Source organism: Periplaneta americana, chromosome 8, assembly GCF_040183065.1.
Source record: "Periplaneta americana isolate PAMFEO1 chromosome 8, P.americana_PAMFEO1_priV1, whole genome shotgun sequence".
In the NCBI taxonomy this organism is placed as follows: domain Eukaryota; kingdom Metazoa; phylum Arthropoda; class Insecta; order Blattodea; family Blattidae; genus Periplaneta; species Periplaneta americana.
In genome coordinates, this window is record NC_091124.1 from 20,154,496 (window position 1) to 20,180,455 (window position 25,960).

A 25,960-nucleotide genomic window follows, 5' to 3' on the forward strand; every position below is an offset into this window, starting at 1 on the left:
GATCGTGCGTATTTGCTTGTTTTCCGCACAGAACCAATACGCGGTAAGTGTGAAATACCACATTCAGTATTCCCAACGTAACACACATAACAATTTCCCTCTTCTTACCGCTTAAGCGCCACATTCATTTTACTGCTTTAGGCTTTTAACATATTATTTTTAGAGACGTTTAACATAGTAATAATTATAAATTGGAAACTTACCACTGCAATTTCACCTAAATTGCAATGTTAATTATTGTTTTTAAATATTTGCAAAAATTAAGTAAAGTCTACTACTCCACGAAACTTATTGCATTCCTGATACAAGTAACATTAAGGAAGCCGTGAAAAAATCAACAAGATTCCAGATGCCGATGTTATTACTGAAATATGTTATATAAATAATATTGTTAAAATATTAAAATGAAAAATAAATCATTACATAACCTTACCGTTTGTTTTAAGTTCGCATTTATAGACTGGGGAAAAAAGACAGACGTATATCACGGCCTGCTGGAGTTTAGTAAACACAGAAAACATTTTATAGCAACAATGTTGAAGAAAGATATTTTGGTTTTCCGAAGTTGCACCAAACAGACACCAAGATGGAGATTTCATTGCAACTAATTAGAAATTCATCTTTCAGGTATGTAATAAACGATCTTCGCACAAAATAATGTACGATACACGAGCGGTATGTTTGTTTTCATGTTCTCGGAAATTAAAAAAGCTCAACTACGTTTCGCTTTTTCAATCTTTTCCTCGACCATGAAAACGTCAACATACCGCTCTTGTAACGTATATTACTATTATTATTTTGACTTTGATCACTATTTTAAACTTAATATGTCATTTTCCTTCAAACCCATTCATTTTCTTTTCTTTTCTGAGATTTTGCAAGTTAAAATTGTCTAAGATCTTATATAAAACATATACTGTCTATTATAAATTGTTTCCTGAGTCACCTAAAATGATCTAGTGATCAGTGAAATTAGAGTATTTAAACAATACATGTGAGGGTAAGTGCATCGTAAGAGAATCTAGGGAAAGTTTGAAAAACGAGAAGCAGTCAACTATTTTCTATTTCGGAGATTCTTTTATGCACTTAAAAAACAAGTAGAGTATATTATTTTCTGCACGATGATCATAATTTAAATTTAAGTGAGTGCTTCTCGTCTTTTAAATTTTTATAAAACAGTTTTTAATTTTATACACTGCACAAAAATATAAAAAGGGTGAGTTGAATGCATTGAGAACTGCCTGTATGTTGATGAACTAAAAGATCTACTTAAAATGATCAATAACATGCTCTTAAAGTAATGTAAAAATGACATGAAATTAAAATAAAATGACATTTTATTCAAGATACTCGCACCACAACTTCTTAAAAATGAGTCACCTTGTTTCAATGACTGCCCTCCAAACTCGGAGAGAGGAGGCAACTTCCTGAAACTTGACTAAGATAAAGGAAAAGGGCATGCAACAAAATGAATGTTTTAAGGGAAAACTATAAATTTTAATGAGGGTTTACAATATGTTTCAATCAGGGGTGGTCCATGTTAGTGCTTTCATTCTCCGTCTCCTCCTTCCGCTCTTCACTTTTGTTATCAGACCTTCCAGATGAGAGAATGTGAATGACAAAACAAATTGTGGGCCCAGGGTGCATTTTTGCAATATTTGTGTTAATAATAGTCTACTGTCTCCTACAGTAGATCCCTTCCGAACTATATTGGGGACACAACGTCCTACTGTCCAGGAAAAGGTAAAAGTATTCCGCCTTGCAAACATAAATTCTAAAGACACCTCGTACCAACAAAGGAACAGTAGTTGTCAACGTCCTCACTTAAACTAAGCTGTTGTGAAGCATTTTATATTACTTCCTTAGTGTGAGGTGAATGAGGGGAATGAGCAATGGACTTTATAGAGTTTCTTCCAAACTATAAAATTCAAACTTCACTATTATTCATTTATTCAGCAGGTAATTATTACTGATCTATTTCCTTAGAAAAAGATTTAATAGGCCTATCTGTAAATTAGAAAGCAAAATGCATTCCAAATGATCCAAAAGATCTGTAAAGTATTAAAAGTACCAAAAATATGCTGAAAAAGAATATAAAAATGACCTATTAGCTCAAAAACGTCAAAAAATATAACATAAGAAATTAACTTTTTACGTCGATATTAACACAGAAAGGATTTTGATATTAATAGGCAACATCCTAACGTTAAAAATAAGAAGATGACTTTTCATCAACATCCGCCCCCTAGTTATCATTTTGTAGGGTAATTTACTCATCGCATGTTACTATAGAAATGAGTACACTCTTGCTGTAAATAAAGTTTCGATAATAATCTTTAATTTAATCTGAGTATTTAGTTGAAAGATTTAAGGATTTATTATAATATAGTATGGTTGATACGATCATCAGTAACACAGAATACACTGAAATATCCGAAAATTAAGAAGTACAAGTAGAAGAGGTGTGAAAGCTTGGCTGTGCCATAAAAATAGAAAATAAGATATGAAAAGGCATAACTGACTGTACGTTCGATAACAATGGCTAATTCGGAAAAAAAAAACTCATGAGAAACTATTCGTAGTTTGTTTTGTTTCAATCAGCTTTAATAACTGTACTAATTGTACGTTTAATGTTATTGTAAATAGTTTTGTGCGAGATCGTGCGTATTTGCTTGCTTTCCGCACAAAACCAATCCGCGGTAAGTCTAAAATTCCACATTCAGTATTCCCAACCTAACACACATAACAATTTCCCTCTTCTTACCGCTTAAGTGACATATTGATTGTACTGCTTTAGGCTTTTAACATATTATTTTTAGAGACGTTCAATATAGTAATAATTATAAATTGGAAACTTACCACTGCAATTTCACCTTAATTACACTGTTAATTATTGTTTTAAATATTTTCAAAAATTAAGTAAACTCTACAACTCCACTAAAGTTACTGCATTCGTAATGCAAGTAACATTAAGGAAGCCGTTTGTTTTAAGTTCGCATTTGTAGACTGGGGGGGGGGGGGGAAAGACAGACGTATAGTATGCTGGAGTATAGTAAACACAGAAAACATTTTAAAGCAACAATGTTGAAGATAGATATTTTTATTTTGCAAATTTGCCGTCATTCAACAGAAACCAAGACGGACATTTCATTGCAACTAATTAGAAATTCCTCTTTCAGGTATGTAATAAACGATCTTCGCACAAAATAATGTACGATACACGAGCGGTATGTTTTCTTTCAATTCTCGGAAATTAAAAAAGCTCAAGTACATTTCGCTTTTTCAAACTTTTCCTCGAACATGAAAACTTCAACATACCGCTCTTGTAACGCATATTACTATTGTTTTAATTTACATGTCGTTGCTGTAGTTTAGATGAGAACTGACTGTCTGTGTGACCTTTCTGTAATTCAAGTTACTTACGTGCGGTAAATAAACATAATAACATTGTTATTATTTCTAAAGTTACTATATTAACCAGTCACCGTGTGGTATAATACCAGCTTACATGGCATGTCAACAACAACGGTAACTACGAAATAACGCACCATCGTGCAAAAATGATATTTTGACGTGAATATGTCTGTAAAATCAAACCGACAATGGGGTACCAGGACGGAAACGGCGGTGTAATGTTTGCACGGTGATAAATTCCGACACTAACTTCGTGACTAATAATAAGATTGAAATAAATGTGGTCCGTTCGATCGGGTATACGTCTATGATACGAGCATGACCTTGAGTTGGTGCCGCGCATGTGCGAGATGCCGGTGAGGGCCCGTGGCGAATGGCGGTCATTTTGGGCGAAGGCGAAAATTTAAGGGCAGTATATCTCGCGATTTCGATATGCTAACGCGCTGATTTTGGAGTCAAACGACATATTTCAGAGATCTGTCTATTTAAGCCATACGTATTAACGTAAAACCCACGGCCATGTCCCCGACACGGTCATACCACGATTTTTTACTGAAAATGGGTATTTAAGTTAAGGGCTTAGGTACACCTTACAGCAGTAAAATTTTGGAAATATTCAACATTTTTTTGCTCCATTACTGTATCTTTTACAATAATAAAAATTAGTAGGTGTGAAACACTTCAAAAAATATTTACTTTTTATTTTTCCAAAATTCAATTCATCCTGCAGTGATGAAGCGTTTCCCACATAACTGAAAAACTGTCCAACATTCTGTGATGAAATCTTTGTATATATTTATGCATGTCATATCTACAATATGATGCAAGATCACTTATCTACCTTTGATAGATTGTCTGATGAAAAAACAAATCATTTAAAAATGGTCAAATATCAATATTTTCTTCTAACATAAAATAAAAAAATAGTATTTATGAAGGAATGTAGTTGAAAGAGCATGATATTTTAAACATGAGTTTCAGCAATAAAATAAAAGGGAGAGAGCATGAAAAAGTTAACAAGTTTATGAGTTATGAGGGAAACGCTTCATCACTGCACAGTAAACTGCCACCATTTTCAATTTCGAGCAAAAATATAAATATTTATTTTTAAATCGTAAAAATATTTTTTCATGTAGCAGAAGGACAATGTTTTACACATACCAATTTTCATTATTGTACAAGATACAATAATGGAGGAAAAAAATGTTGAATATTTCCAAAAAATTTACTGCTGTAAGCTGTACCTAATTCCTTAACTTGTCACGGAACAACTCTAGAATATAGGTAAGTACAGCTAATACATTTTGTCAAGACACTCGCGATGTGCAGTACGTAAACGTTTGTGTGAAGGGTTTAGGAGTAGAAGGGAAGGTCGGCCGTGTGTTTACCGAGTTCAAGGCAAAACCTAATCCATTCCCCTATAATTCGTAAGTAGACTCATCGGATCTCGTGCGGAGCTCTGTAGGAAGAGTGGGGGAGTATCCTGACAAAATGCATGAGCTGTAGCTAAAAGCCATGCCGCAACGTTACAAAACAAATAAGGCCAACTGTACAGAGAAGTTTGTGAAGCATGCCTAATCATTCCAGGGAAAATACTTTCCTTTCATTCGCTGATTTGTTTAAGGGGATGCGCTACTGAAAGATATCAGTTTTTGAAGAAATTTCATGTTTTTCTTTTACTCTAAAAATATTTTACTTACAAGCCATGCAAATATAATATAATATGTGAAATAAATCAAATTCTGAATTTTGAGATCCAAAAAACGAAATTTTGAACATTACCCTTGCTTCATATGCTAAATTCCAATGCTCCATTAGCACAAGCTGTCTTTCAGCTATAATATGCACTATAAAAACATAGAAAACTCTTGTTTTAGATTCCAAAAAACGGTTTCCAAAAATTAACCTGTTACTTTCAATTTCTTTTAAGTTATTTCTTGACTTAGGTCATTGAAATTTTCCAGATTAATTCAAAATCATAATCATAATATGCTGTTCAAATATCAATACATTATCTCTTAAAATGTAGAAATTAGAAAATTCAGTATCGCATCCCCTTAAAGCGAAAGTACAATTTTTGGTCCGCGAAAAATACTCGTCTTTATTCGCTGATCAAACATATTACTCATTTTAACTTGATATTTTGCAACAACATCTAACCCAGTGGTTAACAAACTGGGGGTCGTGATTCTCAAAGGGGCCGTGTAAATAGCTGAGGGGGTTGCGAGATATTTACAAAATTAAACAAAAATTGCTCAGAAGTAAAAAATTACTTTATTAGTGCGACAAATGTGCCTGATTTTAGAAAGTAGCTCTCAAATCTGGACTTCGTATTCGATACACACATAGTGATATCAGTTTCTAATTCTGGTGGTAATCATAACCAAGAAGGTTATTTTGCATAAATATGGGGTTTCGAATGTTAACAAAGATTTAAGAGCTTCTTTTCCAAAGCTCGAAGTTTTCATGAATTCTTCTGATCCAGAACTGGTCTACACTCTGCGAGAAGCCTAGTTTCAACATTCCATCGGTAGATACTGTAGGTATATACATATATGTAAATTAATTTTTCCTTCATATATATATTCCTATTTCAGACAGTTGAACGCATTTGTCTAAAAATGGATTTAATATCCACATGCGACTCGTATTGTTTTGAGTATCTTCCGCAAAATAATCGAAAGGTGTTATTTAAAATAATAATTATGCAAACTTATTTGCAGGTTCGCAAAAGCAAATTCAGTATTTGTCGTATCACACGTAGCTAAATTTTTCACAAATTCTTTAATACTCTGAAATGCATCACAGTCCTTTTTGTCAAGTGATTGTTATTTAGTCAACTACCCGAAGACAGGTCTGAACCTCACAAGTGATACCAATAAGGCACCACTTATGAGGTAACTAGGGCAGGAGATAATGGATAGGGTAGCCAGTTCCTTTTCCTCTCCATTGCATACGTCGCCGATGAGCTACATATTACACTAGTCAGAGCTCAGAATAATAATTATTATCGTCATCAACATTATTATTATTATTATTATTATTATTATTATTATTATTGTTATTATTATTCTAATTATTATTATTATTATTATTATTATTATTATTATTATTATTATTAGTCAAGTGATGTCGGACAGAAATCAAGATTCTTTAAAAATCCTTTGATTTTTTTAGTAGGTTATTTTACGACGCTTTATCTACGTCTTAGGTTATTTAGCGTCTGAATGAGATGAAGGTGATAATGCCGGTGAAATGAATCCGGGGTCCAGCACCGAAAGTAACCCAGCATTTGCTCATATTGAGTTGAGGGAAAACCTCGGAAAAACCTCAACCAGGTAACTTGCTCCAACCAGGAATCGAACCCGGACCACCTGGTTCCGCGGCCAGACTCGCAACCGTTACTCCACAGATGTGGACAAAATCCTTTGATTTTATGCTTGATTGTTATTATTCAAACTAATATTCAAAGTGTTTAAATGTTCGAAAGTATCAGCAAACTAAGCTACTAGATATGATGTTCTAGTAATATTTTGTGTCATTGTTGTACACGAATTTGTATTTTGTGAGTAGGGTTAAGTAGTTCGGTAGTGGAGGTGGCACACAGAAGTCTCGACCAAAAGCGGGTCGCGTCTTCAAAAAGTTTGGGAACCACTGTACTAAGCAAACCATAGTCTTTGGTTCAGGGATAATTATTCGGAATACATTGCATAGTCATCATTACTGGACTTCACTTCTATCTCCTCTCCTTTGGTTTCGCTAAATAATTAGAAAAAAATGTGTGGATCAGTTCTAATTCTAGTTAACTGTGAAAAATATACCCGTCATCGTGAAGAGCATAACGTCTTCCTCACGAATAATGTGCTCGGTCATTCTTGGCTTTGTGGCATGTAATGACTAAAAAGAAAAGGGCATACAGATTAACTAGGGACATGAGGCGGAGCTAACAAGTGATGCTCGTCTTTGGCGGGTAGCCTATAGCAGCGATGCGGTGTTGTACAGTTGGAATAACGTAAAGCGTAGTTGACGCACTATCCTTTGGATTATTCCTTGCGCGCTAATAAATTGTAGATAATAGGACATTTTCGATTGTGTCAGGTAACAAAGCTGAAGATTTTGAAGACTACGGTACAAGAATCATATTTTTACGATGCCTGTAGCCCAAGCTAGGAAAATAATAAATTTTCACAGTTTGGATGCAGAGATAACTTACATGACACGAAGAATAAACGAAGGGTATAAGTTTATTAGATCATTGTGAATATTATCATCTGTTCACAAGACGTATCAGTATGTATGAGACACTTCCATTCGAAGATAGGGTTGCCAGTTTGTACGTTATGCCGTATTTATATACAGAGTGATTCACTAGGAATTACCGTCCCTTACTGAGCTTATTTCTGAAGGAATTCTGAGCAAAAAATGTCATATACACATTTATCCTAATCTCAATATTTTCATAATTACAATAATTTGAAGTTGTTTGTAAAATACCATTATTCTTGAGATTTAAAGGTAAAAGAATATTACAGATAAAGAATTAACTATTCAGGAATATCATTTCTTTAATTAGCTAATATTCTGAAGCTAGAAATATGTTGTGAATTCCATAGTTGCTTCGCACAATATTTTTTTCCCCGATATTTTAACTATAAAATTATATTTTCTTACGCATTTATCACAACAATTGTTTCAAATCACGTCACTCTTGTAAATTCTTTAAGACTGTACGTTAGGATGCACAAATGAAATGTAAAGAATCAAGTTCCTAAAGTTAAATGATTTGTAACAAGTTTTGTGAAAAGTGCGTAAGAATGATGTCATTTTTAGTTAAAAATTCAAAAACAAAATCTGTACAAAGCAATTAACAACATATTTTTAGGTTTAGAACACTAGCCAATTAAAGAAATGACACTTCTGTATAGGCCTAGTTCATTCTCTATTTGTAATATTTCTTTACCCTTAAAACTAAAGAAAAAAGGTATTTTACTAACAACTTCAAATTAGTGTAACTATGAAAATATTGAGATTAGGACAAATGTTTATATGACATTTTTTGCTCAGAATGTCTTCAGAAATAAGCTCCGTAAGTGACGGTAATTCCTAGTGAATAATCCTGTGTGTGTGTGTGTGTGTGTGTGTGTGTGTGTGTGTGTGTGTGTGTGTGTGTGTGTGTGTGTGTGTGTGTGTGTGTGTGTATATATATATATATATATATATATATATATATTCCTTCAAAAAGGTATTCCGTAATCTAAAAGTTATCAACGTTCTCCCACTCCCGCAATATAATTATTTTGAACACGGAGCTTATTAAGCCTATATGCAGATATTTATGTTTATAATATGTGTGTTTGCACTATTTAAAGAAACTGTTTTAAAAATCCAGACTTAGTGACTTGTCAAGAATGGTAAACCTTATTATCTCAAACAATAAACAATCTATTATAAAATTTAATTACAAAAAGGTGAAGATACGTGTTTTTGACAATTATGTTTACATTCCTTCATATAAAGTAAAGTATATCTTTGTTATATTAAGAATTTTAAATAAGGGCGCAAATAGCCTTAGTAGCTGACGCGCCCTTCTTAAACCCTACTACTACTACTACTACTACTACTACTACTACTACTACTACTACTACTACTATAAAGTAAAGTAATGTGTTAAAATTTAATTATGACTGTTTCTGATTTTTTTTTCTTTTCTGAGATAAGCCCTTTCACCTAAACACCATCGATATAATTATTATTTGTGTATAAACTCTGGTTATGTTTGTATAAAAGAAATACCTCTTTATAGATTTACACAGACAAAATTAATGACCTCTCCTAAATAATAGGTTTTTATGAAAGTTTATATAGAAGTTACAGCTAGCATACAAATGTAATCAAGATTTATATACAAAAAAGTATGCTACTTGTAACTACTGTACAAAGTTTAATAAAAATCTGTTATGTAGGAGAGAAGTAATTATTGTTGTCTAAAACCACCCTCTACAAAGGGGTAGTTTCTCTTACACAAATGTCATCAGAACTTATACGCAAAACAATATATGCTGTCTGTAACTCCTGTACAAAGTTCCATAAACATCTGTTACATAGAAGAGTACTTGTTAATTTTATCCAGCTAGATTTGCGTTCTAACCCAAAGTAAGGCATAGCGAATCTTCTGTTGCCTTATTTTTCGCAGCGTTCAATGTGGCAACAGCGCATCTGTACTCGCGTTGTAGTGGCTGAAGGCTTATGCTTATTTAATTCGTATGCTGTATGGCCGTGGGATATTTCATTAAAAGAGGTGGGCTTGTCCTTGGCGTACGCAGTTACTCGACACACAGGCTGCAGATCACGAAGAGCTTCAGCGATTTGCGTCTGGTGGAAGAGGAAGCCACTTATCTGAAGAATTCATCTGAGAAGAGGGCGTGATTGTAAGTTGTATTCTTGTTTTGTGCTGTAACCACAGAATGCCATTTCGAACCCCACAAAGTTGAGATTGTTTTATGTGACATAGTCTATGTGCCACGTATTTAGAATAAGTTTTGTTGCTGTTTTTCACCAGTTAAATTAGTTATTTGTACATATTATCGCTATTTTTAGAATATACTTATGTATAATATTTTCTAGATTTATTTTAACGTTATGTAATCATACATACGAAATATCTTAATTATGTCTGTGAGGCCATCCATCCGTTTGTTTATATTAAACATTCCCGTTTACACCTGTCAAACTTTTAGTTTTTTTTTTTTTTTTAGTGAGTTATTTTACGACTTTGTATCAACATCTCAGGTTATTTAGCGTGTGAATGAAATGAAGGTTATAATGCCGACGAAATGAGTCCGGGGTCCAGCATCGAAAGTTACCCAGCATTTGCTCGTATTAGGTTGAGGGAAAACTCTGGAAGAAACCTCGACCAGGTAACTTCCCCGACCGGGATTCGAACCCGGATCACCTGGTTTCGCGGTTAGACATGCTAACCGTTACACCACAGGTGTGGACTGTATCTTCTTGGCTTGTAACAATTTAGCAAATTAACGATGAGACATAGGCCTAATAGTGTTCATTAAATTCGACCATAATTTTGAATATTTGTGAAATTAAATATGTTCTACAAACAAATGAAATAATCGCTTGAAAAATAAACAAATCGTTTCTTAAATTATCCGCCCATTGCTGTTCACCATAAGTTCTATTCCTTATCTCATAAGGAGGCATATATGTTCTTCGGAAGTCGAAAACATTTTAATGGATTTTTCTCAATAATATGGTGAAAAAATATTTAAATATCTACAATACTTTTCGAGTTATGACCTAAAACATGAGACTGCGTCAAATTACTTAATCGTTTAAATATGAACAAAACGTTTTATTCCATAAGTTTGTAGGCCATTTCCCGTAATATAATTTTTCCATATCCGTTTTCCTCATAAATCATATATTTCTTTCAGATAAATTCATGAAATTTTGTATGCAACTATATTTCGAACTGGAGTACAAATCCTGCCTTCAGCACTGTCTTATCATTTCAAGTTTTTTTTTAATAATACTTATTCTTTTTGGTGTTGTTATTGTTTTTGTTGACGATTAATATTGAATTCTTAGCCATAAAGCCATTAACTCTCTTGCTCTCCAATATTTCTCACACACAGTGGATTTAGTTAGAGGAAAGAGCTGGACATGACACGATTCTTTATGTAACAAAAAAAAATTACAGTTCATGGCAAAAAACATTTCTTATTAATACATTCAGCTGATAATGGCAGAATGTATTAACACATTCATCGGGAATAAAATTGAGAATAAATCATTTTAAAATATATTCAAAATTATACAAAGTATTAGTGAAACCAACTTTCCCTGCAAAAATTGCAACCCCAATTTCAAAATATAATTAGCCTGTATTGGCGGAAGACAGTGTGTTTACGGGGCATTTTTCGAGTTGTGGTAGAAATGCTACTTACGTAAGCTGGAATGTCCAAATCCAAATCATAGAATCTCTTGGTTGTACACATATAATTATTTGACGCTATTGTTGGGAATAAATTATTATTATTACTGTTATTATTATTATTATTATATTTAAAAGTAGTAAAACTTGTGTACGTAATCACTTTTTATAACTTAACAAAAATTATTGTCGGTTGTATGAAATTCTCGTAAATTTTGGCACACGAGACAACACTGCTTTCGTACCTTGAACAAACCATTTAAATTAGTGTGATTCTGTATTTAAAAGAAAAATAGTTTCAGATGTGAACAATTTTCTCTCTGTGTGCAGTAGGCCTACGTGAAAGATGATCGTATTTACAGTATATGAGAGATTTTTACAATTTATGCCTCTAGAGAATGTAAAAGGCGAAAGTTTTGTAGACACAATTGCCGGGCTAAAAGAGTTTAATATCAACACACAATATCTAAGAGGTCAAGGATACGATAGGGCCACTGCTGTGGATGGCCTAACTTTTCGCCTCGTGCCCGCTATGACATGTTCTCGAGCTACCAACAGGAGCGTTGCAAGTGCTTTCAGTGATAATATGCGGGGTATCCAACATTCAAAGATTGCTAAATTATAAAACCACTAAGACATCACTAAGTTCACTACTGTGCAGTAATGATCACCACGTCTGGCTATGAAACAAGCGGACCCGGGTTCAAATCCTGGTTGAGACAAATTGCCTGGTTGGGGTTTTTTTCCGGGGTTTTCCCTCAACAAATTGAAGCAGAATTACTGAGTAATTTTCATCATCCATAAAATAGCCTAGGTTAAGTTCACGGTGCGGCGTGCTGTACTTGTACAAGAGCGCGGCCGTTCGACTACTCAATCATTCACAAGAATAGGAGTGGTAAGCACAATAAGCCCCAGGCTGCAGTGTAAGCCTTCGGGTCCCTCTTCCGTACAAAGGAAAAAAAATACATCACTAAAATTGCCTGCAGGAGTGAAAATACGAGAACTTAGCTTGAGAATGAGAAATTCTTTCCATTTCACTGGAAATACACAACAGACATCTGGTGCTTGAGCCCCCTTAGCTCCCTACCTCGTGGGTGTGCCACTGGGCCTACACTTTTATTCTATAACACTTACATTAAATTACGTATTAAAGCACGTTTCTTTTTCAGTATTTTAAGACATGTTAATTCTGAAATGTTTATTAACTCTAATACAATGTATTTCACGTTTCCAGATACAAAATGTTAACGCTTCTGTTATTTGTCGCTGTAATTCTTCTAATTTTATGGAAAATGACGAGCAAACCGAAGAAATTTCCACCAGGTGAGTGAAAATTTGATACAGCAGTATTTTTATAGACTAACCTGTATAAAATTGTGGTGACATAAAAATTCACTTTAGTAATCGTGTGTCCATGGAAGTTATTTCTGTCTCTTGGTGTACTCGTTGTCTGTTTGTATGTTTCTCCTTCTATCTGCATAGCCTTTTTCCTGAACTATGAAAATGTTTCTTATTTTATACAGAGTGAGTCACGAAGTGTATTTTCGAAGATAATCTAAGCAAAAACGACATATAAGCATGGGTCCTATTCTCAATATTTTCAGAGTTACACTAACTATAAATTGTTTGTAAAATACATATTTCTTTAGTTTTAAGGGTAAAAGATTATTCTGAATAGAGAATAAACTATTCAGAAGTATCATTTCTTTAATTGGCCAGTATTCTGAAGCTAAAAATGTGTTATTAATTCCATAGTTGCTTCGTACAGATAAATAAATTACATTTTTCTTACGCGCTTCTCACAATTATTGCTACTAATCACGCCACTCTTATAAACTCTTTAATACTGTTCATTAGAATGCAAAATTGAGCTTGAAAGAAACAAGTTGATAGAAGTTATGTGATTTGTAACATTTGTTGTGATAAGAACGTAAGAATAATGTATTTTTAGTTAAAATAGAAAAAAAAGAGAATTCTTTCCAAAGCAACTAAGAAATTAACAACACATTTTTAGCTTTACAATACTAGCCGATTAAAGAAATGATACTTCTGAATATTTCATTCTCTAATTGTAATATTCTTTTACCCTTAAAACTAAAGAATAAAGGTACTTTACAAACAATTTCAACTTAGTGTAACTCTGAAAATATTCATAATAGGACCCATGTTTACTTTATATGACATTTTTTTACTCAGAATGTCTTCGGAAATAAGCTTAGTAAGTGGCGGTAACTCTTCGTGAATCACCCTGTATATATGCGAGTCAATTCAGTTCAAATTTATGAGCAATAATACAATTTTTACACGAAAAATAATTGTAAAGAAAACCAAGTAGGTTTATTGTAACTGCAAACGGATAAGAATATGAAAGTATCTGATCGGGGAAAAGTCTGACACATAGATCTATATACGTAAACAGGTTGTTATTTCAGTTAACATGCACACTACCTACTCTAAAAATGTATCATTTTATGATCTTATTTATTTCATACTATTAAAGGACTTAAAGTGACACATTTTTCTAAATTTGAATCAGTTCAATACCACTGTTTTTCAGAAACTAAAAATTCCAATGAAACACTAACCTAAGATTATTATTATTATTATTATTATTATTATTATTATTATTATTATTATTATTATTATTATTATTATTATTCTTGCAGTGTAGGCTTTCACGGCCGGAGTCTATAGATGTAGATTCATTTTCCAGTAACGTCTGGTATAAAACCAACCAATAGACCACGGCCTCTCAGCCCGGAAAATGAATCTACATCTATTATTATTATTATTATTATTATTATTATTATTATTATTAATTGAACAGCACACTCAGAGAATACCAAGGCTTGACCAAGGTTCAATTAGAAAAATCATTGAATAAGCATCTACTTGGCTAGGCTTGGTTTTACGAAGGGTGCCTGGGACAAGTTACCTGGTTGAGGATTTTTCCTGGGTTTTCCCTCAACCCGTTAAGAGCAAAATGCTAATTAACTTTCGGCGTTGAACCCTGGACTCATTTCGCTGGCATTATTACCTTTATCTCATTCAGACGCTAGATAACTATAGCAGTTGATGAAGCGTCGTAAAATAAGCAATTAAAAATTACGAGGGTTGAACCTATTCCCTTGCACTTCGGCTTGCGACCTATACAACTAAATGCGATGATTGTCCAGGTCTAACAGGTAGTCCGGATAGCATTCGTGAATCCGATGCTGACAGGTGGGCCATCCTGCCTCAACCCTTCCAGTCAGATCCCAACTTCAGACGAGAGCCTGGTAAGACCCAAGCAAGTCCTTCCTACTGTATATCAGCATCAGAAACCCGTGCTACCCCCAAGACTTCACCCCAGCCAATTTTTAATGATTGTATATTATAGATTAAATATGGGGAAGATGGAGTGTATTTATAAAAGTATAACAGGAGTACCATGAGAAAAGCCCTCTGTAACATGTGCTTCGTTCACCACAAATTTCATCACCACCTGGCCGAGGATCAAACCCTGGCCGCCTAGATGGAAGGATCAGTGTACTAGTTTGACCTACAGATGCGGCGAATAGGAACCTATGTCTTCCTTTACCAAACATAATAGCCTATGTATAGGATGGTCAAATTTCGATCGCTTAAATTAAGCGACGATTGCGTGCTTAACTTTGCGTGTTTAAGTAGTATAATCACGTATTAATTAACTAGTATTTTTTTCTAACTGAAAGGTATAGTCCTGTTCTCCTTCTGACTTCCTGTAATTAGTTTCAGTTATCTGACGGCTATTAAGTGCACTCATGCACATTTGTAGAGTTAAGGAAGGTGATGGATGAAATTTTTATTTTCTACGATTTTTAAGGTAGATACCTACTTCATATTTTGCACTTAATCCCCTTCTTACAAGCATTTTTGCATATAAGTTCCATTATGGTAAGGTGGGTGGTTTTTAAGTTATTCAAAATTTTAAAAAATAAAATCTTATTTTCAAAGTCTATCACCACTTATAAAATTTAAGTTTCATACATGACTTCTCTTTATTACATCTCTGATATGGTTAGATAATAGCCAAGTATATCTAGAATTTTACTACTAAGATTTATTTAAAATCATCCGTCCTCAAGTAAGGTTGACCATTGGGATCCTTAATTACACGCATCAAAATATAAAGAAAAGTGAAATGAGTAAAATAATCATTCGCTTTGTACATTAAAACAAAAATTTATGTGTCAACATACAAATGATAGTATAGAATCTGACTTTATACAACAAAAGCTTAAAATATGGTACAGTATATGAAAAATAGAACGTTCGCACGCTAAGCGAAGGATCCCGGGATCGATACTCGGCCCCAGAACAATTTTTCCTTTAAGTTATTCAAACCTGCTTTACGGGAGCTACTACCTGAAAGTCAGATTTGCCTAACAACCAACAGTGTAAGATGATAGTGACATTTATAATCCCAACCCTATTTTACATGTTATAGGAATCTATTTTCAACCGAAGAGCTTTGTAATTCCCGTTATGCCGACCAAGGCATCAGCCTTAAAAAAATAAAATCTTTTAACTGATTTTCTGTAAGGTAAACTTCCTTCAGAACTATAAAATATAAACCTTACTGGACGTAAAAATAGAATTTTTTTACGCAACGCAATTTCAGACGGCCTTGAGTTAACATTGCATAACTCCGTGTTTGGTTCAAAGTTAAAATATGGCATCACGAGAAAGACAGAGCTGTAGCTGTCGAAAATATTTTCGAAGGTTCTGCTTGCCTGGATCTTTTTGTTTTCATTGCGGGGCATAACCAAAACATATATTTCGAACTTTAATTCGACCTGGACCAGACAGTTCCATGTGGTAAGTATGAAACCTATTTCCCCCAGACATTAACTGAAAACTCCCAAATCTTGGACAAAATTCGAACGCATGTCCGTGAATTTCAAACAATAATGTTACATTATTACTATGGTGTACCGAAGTACATAATTTCGGTGCAGGAATTCTGCATTACCATATGGTGAAGAATGGGTACAACGGAGAAAAATTCTCACCGGCACCGGGACTCGAACCCGGGTTTTCAGCTCTACGTGCTGACGCTTTATGCACTAAGCCACATGTTAGAACTTTTCCAATTAGCATTAGTTACATATCCTATAATGTTACTGAATGTATTAAAAGTGATACTGATAATCGTCTTTCCTAATTTCCTAGTCCAGTGGTTTCCAATTAGCTAAGGACTGCGAACTCTCCGTTTTTTAAGAAAAGCTTAGTAATGCAATCCCCACTGCTGAATTCCACATATCAGTATGGTAGTTACTTATGCGTAGAAATTTTGTGACGTAGAACTACGTATTTCTCGACACTAAGTAGGCCTATGGTTGAGTAAAATGAAAATTCATTGTCACATGAAAACGCAACACCTCATTGTTCTCCTTGTATCCCCTTATTTTCCTTGTCTTCCCATTGTTCTCTTTATATTTCCTTGTTCTTCTTGTATTACTATTCTTCTTGTTTTCCTCTAGTTCTTTTTTTATCCATCTCCTTGTCCCCTTATTTATCTTCTTCTCCTTATTCTCTTGATATTCTTCTTGTTCTATAATCATGCATTACCTTTCTTTCCCTCGCACTCCCATTATTCTCCTTGTATTCTCCTGCCTCTCCTTGTATTCTATGTCCTCATTGCATAACCCTTCTTATCGTTATATTCCCAGGTTCTCCTAGCATTACCTCGTTCTCCTTGTATTTATCTTATATTCCCTGTCTTCCCCTTGTTCTCCTCGTATTTTCCTTCTTCTCCTTCTATTAGCGTTGCTTTCCTAATATTCTCTTTGTTCTCCATGAATCCACCTTGTTCTTCTTGTATTCGCTATTCTCCTTGTATTCCCCTATTCAGTTTCAGTTCAAAGGTTTCTTTCCTTGTATGGGGTCTTTTATTGCATGACACCATATCTTCTGGCATTCCATTGGCCCTCATCAAGATTCCGTTCTTGCATTGCCCTGACATTCCTCATCTCCAGGTGATCTGTAGTCTTTGTCGTTTCTTGCTTTAGCTATCTCCAGGGGCAGGTATTTATGGAGATTAATTTTATCATTTCTGTTTTTTAACATTGGTGTCGGCGGAGATTGATTTGTACTCTCGGCAGAGATTAATGGAAATTTTGGAAAATACAATTGTTTGTGAATTGGAGTATTAATTCAGTATGAATATTACTTTTCAAATAATTAACATTAAAGGTTCGTTGGATTCTAGTAAAGGTGCGGTATGGTCAATAGACAATATCTGCTGGATTGAGACTGTATTAAAAACACATTCATTTAAAAACGACAAAACTTGCAGCCCTCAAATTAACACTTTCAAATTATTAGTGAAATGTTGAATTCTCCGTCTTTTTAGTTCACTCATGTAAACAGAACATGGAATACCACATAATGTAGCCTACTTGGATATATAACAAATTCAAATGAAAAAAAAAATCCGAAAAAAAAATTCAGAATATGAAATTGCTGTAAAACGACGCAATAGTAATAATTCGCGAATGTGTTCATATTTCGCTATTAGAACTCTATTTCGCAATTTGTTGCAATTGTATTATCCGCATATTATTAATCAGAATCACTTAATTCGTAAAGATTAGTAAAAATCTATTGTATATCTATTATGTCGTGATTTTTGCGATCTCTATAAATATCCGGCCCTGGCCATCTTTCTTCTGGCATTCTTTGAATGTGACCGTACCATTGCAATCCTTTACTTTCAGTTACTGACTCCTTTTGCAATGTTCTACCTTCCAGTCTTTCAGTTACTGATTCCTTTTGTAACGTTCTACCTCCCAGTCTATCAGATATCGATTTCTTTTGGTATAGGCCTATTTCTTCTCTGTATTCCCCTATTTCCTTATATATTCCTCTCGTTCTCCTTGTATTTCCCTCGTCCTAAATATATTGCCCTCGTTCTCCTTGTAACGTATTCCTCTATCACCGTCTATTAGAAAATTTCGTAAGTCTATTTTTAAAAGCATTTGTGGTTATTGCTAAAGTCTTTAGTAAATCTGCAAGTAAAATAGTACGTCCTCTTGCGGAATGACGCGACAGACAAACCACTGGAAGTGCCCTATGAAATTGGCAGACCCAACGAGTATTCAAGACTTTTATTGAAGACAAAAAGTGGCTTATTAGTCCAAAGACTAAAACCAGCTTACGAAGCAAACGGGGAGTCGGAAGGTGTACAACAACCAGTTCTGGACCCTGTACTTAACCACAGAAGAATCAGTTTTTACTGGACACCTTCTCTAAGAACTTACAAAACGAATGAAACGTTTAATTTCAGCAATCTATTTTTAGCAAGTCTCTTCGGGAAGGGGGGAGTAATGTGGCGGCCTTGGTTGTAGCCTAATGTAGAGGCCTTTGTCGTAGCCTTGGTTACAAAACCATTTTCTTACTGGCACTGCTACTGCGTCACCTTACCAAGCCGAAGATCCATATATAGGATAAGTAAAGGTATTAACGCCATGCAGATTATACCGCCATCTAATATTTTATAATTAGCTACGTGAAAATCTGTGTTGGCAGACCTAGCCAGAGAAGTGTGCTGTTTAGAGAAACCTTCCTTAAACATCTGGAACCAACAATGAAACTGAATTCGGGCTTTAATGTGAGTTTAACAACCTTTAAGTAAAGAAGCTGATTATTGAGTGACGTGAATATTGTATTCTACATAAAGTAAGTATTTGAAATGTATAGTGAATGATGAAATGTTATGAGAAATTCGTTTATATGTGTGGTGTTGTTTTAAAATGTATAATATTATATTATGGTAATTATCCATTTTAAATAGAATTTGGCACTGCAGATAATAATACTATCTCACTGTGAGAATAAACTTTGATTCAGTATGTAATAATAACTGTTAATTTAATCGTTTCTAATATGAAGACGGTTGTGCACCACTCAATGACAGTGACCTTGATTGATTTAAAATTATGTGGTAGGGGAGAGTTGGGTAGTATCGGACATCGGGTAATATCGGACAGTGAGTTTCTTTCATCTACAACCAAATGATAGTACCTGAATGACATGGTTACATTTCTGTGATGTCGCATACAGTTACGTAACCACGTCATTCAGGTACTACCATCTCTGGTAGATGAAAGAAACGCACTGTCCGATATTACCCGATGTCCGATACTATCCAACTCTCCCCTAATGAGTATTGATCATTTCATTCATTCATAATGTTCTGCCCAAGGGCAGGTCTTTCACTGCAAACTCAGCATTCTCCAGTCTTTCCTATTTTCTGCCTTCCTCTTTGTCTCCTCATATGATCCATATTTCTTAATATAGTCTATCATCTGATATCTTCTTCTGCCCCGAACTCTTCTCCCGTTCACTATTCCTTCCACTGCATCTTTCGGAAGGCAGTTTCTTCTCACCCAATGACCTAGCCAATCCCTTTTCCTCTTTCTGATCAGTTTCAGCATCATTCTTTCTTCACCCACTCTTTCCAACACAGCTACGTTTCTTATTCTGTCTGTCCACTTCACACGCTCCATCCTTCTCCTTATCCACATTTCAAATGCTTCTATTCGTTTCTCTTCACTTCGCCTAATCATTTATAGTTGTTTAATTATATAACATAATCTTACATTTATCACTTTTGCTTATAAACATGTTTCTTTGTTCTAAAAGATAAATGACGTTACTTTCACTGCAGGTAATAGCGCCAATATGCGTCATACTTTTATTTACTTGTATTGTTGTAAAACCTTGTTACAATTACAACTTCTGAAATGTACATTCTACAGAAGAGGCTAAAAACCAATATTATTATACATCTTGATTACACAACTTTTAACACTATATCACTTCGGAAAACTTATTATGTATCCTTTCTTGTGTTAAATTTTACATTACCTCGTTAACATGTTTCAGTCTGTTATCTGCTATCTTCAGAACTGGTTGTTGTTGTTCTTGGCGCCCTTTGTTTGTGTTTCCTGTGGGGATGTGTTTGTGTAGTGTAATGTGGAGTCAAAGAGTGTGTTCTGAAATTGGGTTGTGTGCTGAGAATTTCATTTGGATGTGTTTTTTGTGTATTATTGTATTATTGTCTGTATTTCTGTTCAGTTCTAAGCCATTTTTTTAAATTGGTGGCGTTAATAGCTTCACTTACCCTAAATTTCAATGTTTTAAAAGTGTAATTTGTGATGGATAAAGAGTATGTTAGGTCATATTTTTTCTTTGTACACCAGTTTTCCCTGCTATAATTATTTATCATTTCTCCAATCGACGGTAAACACAAGTATTATTATTCATCCAAAAGACCCAACGTTTCCAAAGTGGAATATGTGATGGATAAAGAGTGTGTTAGGTGATATTTTTTCTTTGTATACCAGTTAAAAATATTCATCAATTGAATTACCAAGACATGTCTACAAATTCACAAACTTAGGAGAGTTTAGTCCCCTTTTATGCTGCATTGGAATCAACGATCTTAGTATGTTTTATATATTACGCTTTCACACGCCAATGTTCACTTCGTAGGACAGGGACCTTTCTTCCTCTCATCAAGTCCTCAAATAAATTCAATAAAATGGAATCGTTTAATAGCTAACTTAAAATGTATAATCTGAAATTATGCGCATTTTACATTGATCTGCATACTTGTTGCTATATTATGCATGTGGTTCTTTGCTGCACAGGTCCGCCGAAATGGCCTCTGGTTGGGAATGCATTTCAGCTAAAATCGCCAAACCTTTTGCCCCACGACATCATGGGGACTTTCGCCGAGAAGTACGGAGAAGTTACAGGACTCTACATAGCCCGTCAGCCCCTGATTCTGGTGTCAGGGCCAGACGCAATTCGTGAGGCCCTTAACAAGCCGGAGCTCCAGGGGCGTCCAACCAGTGCTATCCACAAATTGGAAAATAGGAAGTTGGGTAAGGTACTGAATGCGTGCATTGCTCTGTACAGTCCTACTGGTACACATAATGTTCGAAAACCTCAGTACGAGACAGAATTTATAATTTTACAAATTGTGTGTTACAAATTTACAAATGTTATAACAAATTCTACCTCTACTCTTAATGTGGGTAAATAGCGGAATTGAAAGTTACAATTGTTTAGATCCTAAAATTGGCTGATGTATGTAAAACATAAAAGACGTGTATTCATCTTCGGGTGATGAAGAAATTGAGATTTGTCAACTTAATCGTCATACTAGAACATTTGATAAAGAATTAATGTTCAATTTGAAAGTTTAGTGAAGTTCAATCGAGAATGAGCCATGAGAAACTTGTACTGCTACTAAATAATATAGGCATTTCATTTATTACTCATCCTGTGGATCAGTTAAGCCTATTAAGCTTATACAGATTGAGATATCTAAAATATATATATAAGGTAACCGGGGGTAATAAGGCCCACCTAAGGAATAGAACGTTCTTTCTTTGAAATGGAGATGTTTAGCAATTTTTAAATAATGGAATAGCATGCTTTTATAGTTATCCTATAATATTTTACTTCAAATAAATATTCACACAGGCACTTAAATGCTGTGAGCAATGAAAATTTACATCATGTCACAAGGCCTTATATTCTGCTGTGACAGATAATAAGGCCCACAGTAAAGAATATAAGTATTGAACACAATTTGGGCATATAAAGTCTTCAGTTTGTTCCTCAGTGAGGCCTACACATTCATCGTGCACCCAACATTCACAAGAGGTCCACACCTGTGGAGTAACAGCCAGCGCGTCTGGCCGCGAAACCAGGTGGCCCGGGTTCGAATCCCGTTTGGGGCAAGTTACTGGTTGAGGTTTTTTCCGGAGTTTTTCCTCAACCCAATACGAGCAAATGCTGGGTAACTTTCGGTGTTGGACCCCGAACTCATTTACCGGCATTATCACCTTCATTTCATTCAGACGCTAAATAACCTAGATGTTGATACAGCGTCGTGAAATAATTCAATAAAATAAAAAAAATAAATTCACAAGAGACACACACATGTAGGCCTACATCTACAACAATTTTCTCTTCGCAGACAAAACACATCCGCGTCCTCTGGGTTTTACAAATCCTGAAGTTGATGGTTCACCAATGCTCTTTCTGCATTAGGAATTGTCAATTTTTCGTTTGTTTCATTTCTTGCAAAAAATATGGTGCTTCAGAATTTGCACTTCATAGCTCAGGGACTTCTATGAACTTGTGGGCGTTTCCACGTATTTATTTCACGGGCCTTAATTCCTGCTCTGTTACTTCGCGCCAATTTTAATTTATGGAGTGCTCATATGTTCATTAGCGAAAGTTTCACGGTGGCCCCAAACTTCTTAATGTGTGCACAATACCGTGCATTTAATGTTATATTAATAACACACAGTAAAACGATTAAATACCAACTTAAATTTTGCAAAATAATCACACATAACTTGTTGCCACCAGTCAGCTACAAACAAGAACGAGAATGTAATTTCTTTATGCCTCACTCGAATGCGAGAAGAAATAGCTGTTGCTCTCTTTTGCAAAAGTGTATAACAAATGGCAAAACTAGGTTATATATATATACTAGTGGCTTGTGCAGCAAATACTGCTGCAAACTAAGTTCATTAGACGTTCAAATAAAATTTTTCAGATTTATTTTCAATGAAGAATACTTGTCTTTTTGATAGTTATTTGCTTCCATAATAATGAAACATACTCCCTCTGAATGGATTTTTTTAGGCCAAATACTTTTTCTTGAACCTATCCAAATTCAGTTTTTTAGTTTCAACGCGAAAACGCAAGTATCAATGTCAGGACGATAGCAGTAGCTATTTCAGGTCATTGTGGATTGTAGGCAAAAGTTAAAAAAATGTCAGGTTTGCTAAGCTTTCGAACAATAGCATTTTCGTGTAGAACTTGAAATGTAGGGCGTAAAATCGTTTTATCCTACTAAGAGATCTTGCTGAAATGATCTGGAGACTACAAAATTTTCTAGGCCTCTTATTTTATCAGTAAGTAATACCTTTTGATCTTTCCTTAGGAACTGTAATTTTTGCGCTCTCTCGAGCCAATACTGAAGACAATGACACATATCAATATTTACACTACACCGCCATTAAGTATATGAAAAAGACCCAACCCCACTGGGTTAATAAGTATAAAAATATTTGATTTTTAATAGCAATATTATTATCTTACTTAAGTTTTGTAGTTATATATAGCAGCAACTCAGTAAATTATAGAAATGAAGATCTAAATTAAGATATTCTCTACATTTACTTACATAACCACAAAACGTTTCACTTTCGTGTCATCAATATAGCATCAATATTATGTACAATTAATGGAAAAATAGATGCATCATGATATTAACTGTAATAATATTTAATTTGTAATGGTAATAATGCCATCAAACCACCTCAAGTTTCGTAGATTTGAATATCCAATACACAGCTGTACTCAAAAAATTATACACTGCAGAATCAGTTTTTAATAACAAATTGAATTGAGCTCTAAATATGTCGGGAATCCTGCAGGTCATGGCCTTCGTGTAATAGCCAATTGTTTATTGTAGTGTGTGTTTTGTTCTGAAATTCAATCAAGTCCGCCGTGATTGAATAAAATTAGTTCTCAAAACTGACAACAGATGGATTTTGGAAAATAGGAAAATTATGTAGGAAAATTGACATTTCACTGAAAACTATTACTTTTCCGAAAAACTTTGGATGCCAGACATGAAAATGAGGGGTCACTCATTAAAATCCGTTCAGCCGTTTTCCCGTAATTTCCATTACCAGTTCAAATTATATATATAGATAACATCAACTTATGTCACATATTATAGTCCCGTCGCTCTAATTTCCGGCAGCCAATCGCGTTGCAGATCGGCTACATTCAAACGTGTGCGTCTTGTGATTCGCTTATGAAGACGTTATTCATTTCTTAAGGCTCGATAAATACTTAATATAATCGCCCGCCATTTTGGCTCTTTCGTTGGCGTTCGCAGAAAGCACACGAAGACGTTATTTGCCGCTTAATTATTTGCTGAATTACAGTGCGTTTGATTTATTATCATAGGAGCTACGACATGATAATGTTTAACGGTGTGGCAAATAGATTCCTCGTATGGTAGCTCGGGAACGAAAGAACAAAAATGGCGACCGATACTAGGCCTACCTACCTAGACTTTATAGAGCTTTCACTTCCTAAGACGTAAGCAAAGAGGCGGAGTCACGCCGGAAATAACAGCGTCGAGACTATAATAGACTAGTAGATATCAACACGATGTTTAAGTGACTTACAATAGATCTATAGTAATTCTTAATTACTACTCACAGTGGCGAAGCTCTTAAGAGGCTTTTGAAGCTTAGCCTACTCAACAAATTTGACTTATTATATCTAGTAACAGTATAAATTCGTAATAACGATGTATCATAACACATGGTTTCACTCCAATCCTTCCATATATTAAATTCACTGTTTACAGTTATTTCTCTGCGAGAGGCTTGTGGCAAAAGCCTCGTAGCAACGTGCGACGGCCTCGCTCACAGGCAGCGGCACTCGCAAGCTTGAGGGAAGGTCGGTGAGGAGGGAGTGTCGATTCGCTACAACTCAGTAGCAGGACGCGGGGCTATCCTCAACATCGCGATATAATACGCTACGCTATGTTCGTCTTCTGTGAATGCGATCCATTGTTGAAATCAAAAGTGAATGCGTATGTATGTTACATACTAATTTTGTGTAAAATGGCTCATATTGAGAGAACATTGAGGTCATTATTTGCAGAATTAAAAGAGAAAACGTTTTATTTGTGTAGAAAATGATTTTCAATAAGGATCCGAAGTTTCATTTTCTTTATCTCAAAATTCATTTCTTTGACTTTTCTCCCTTTATCCCCAAACACTATCGAATGTATTTTTTTAATTGGCAATGAGAAAAATGTGTAGGCCTATTTCTTAAATTTAAGCATGCATTTTGTAAGATGTACGCACATTTTTTGTCAATTTTGAGCACACAACTTATAAAAGAATGGTATATTTCCACTTGAGGAAATTTTTATGAGCACATATTTTAAGCACAGATATTTTTAAATTAATATGGAATTTTGAGCACATAATTATCCGAGCTCTACACATAACTATACAGTGAAACCTCTCCTTATGGACACCTCCAAGATACGGACACTCTTCATATACTGACAGATTTTACGTCCAACTGAAATAATATATAAATTGTGATAAATTTAACTCTCGTTTACGGACAATCTTAGACACGGACACGGACAGCTGTTTTACAGTCCTACACCTCCTGACTGCGGAGAGAACTTGTATTTCAAGACTTGTATTTCAACTTGTATTTCAATGGAAAATTTAGTATAGAAATTCCTTAAATGAAAGAAGAAAATAAGGGTCTCGTAGGGTACCACTAGCCTTTGTTAGTTGGAAGCAGGTCGACAAACAAAATCATATATAAAGGACACCTCCCAGTTATATATGAGATAACTCATCCTGCCTAAGGTATTCCGTGGTTTTCCTAAGGCGTAAGACAACTGTCGGGATGAGCCCTATAAGAAATGGGCCACGGACCTATATGCCCTTCCCCATATATATTCCCCTTTATTATAAACTACGTATGCCCTAGTTC

The 25,960-nt window shown here is 34.7% G+C and overlaps 1 protein-coding gene across 1 annotated transcript in view; it reads left to right on the forward strand.

Moving 5' to 3' along the window:
* Positions 1–9,659: 9,659 nt before the first annotated feature.
* LOC138704538 (methyl farnesoate epoxidase-like) overlaps positions 9,660–25,960 on the forward strand; it is a 39,123-nt gene continuing 22,822 nt past the window's right edge. Inside the window, exons 1-3 of the mRNA XM_069832534.1 lie at positions 9,660–9,842; positions 12,597–12,685; positions 21,040–21,276. Coding sequence (XP_069688635.1) covers positions 12,604–12,685; positions 21,040–21,276 — 319 coding nt within the window. The 5' untranslated portion in view covers positions 9,660–9,842; positions 12,597–12,603. The remainder of the gene's footprint in view (positions 9,843–12,596; positions 12,686–21,039; positions 21,277–25,960) is intronic.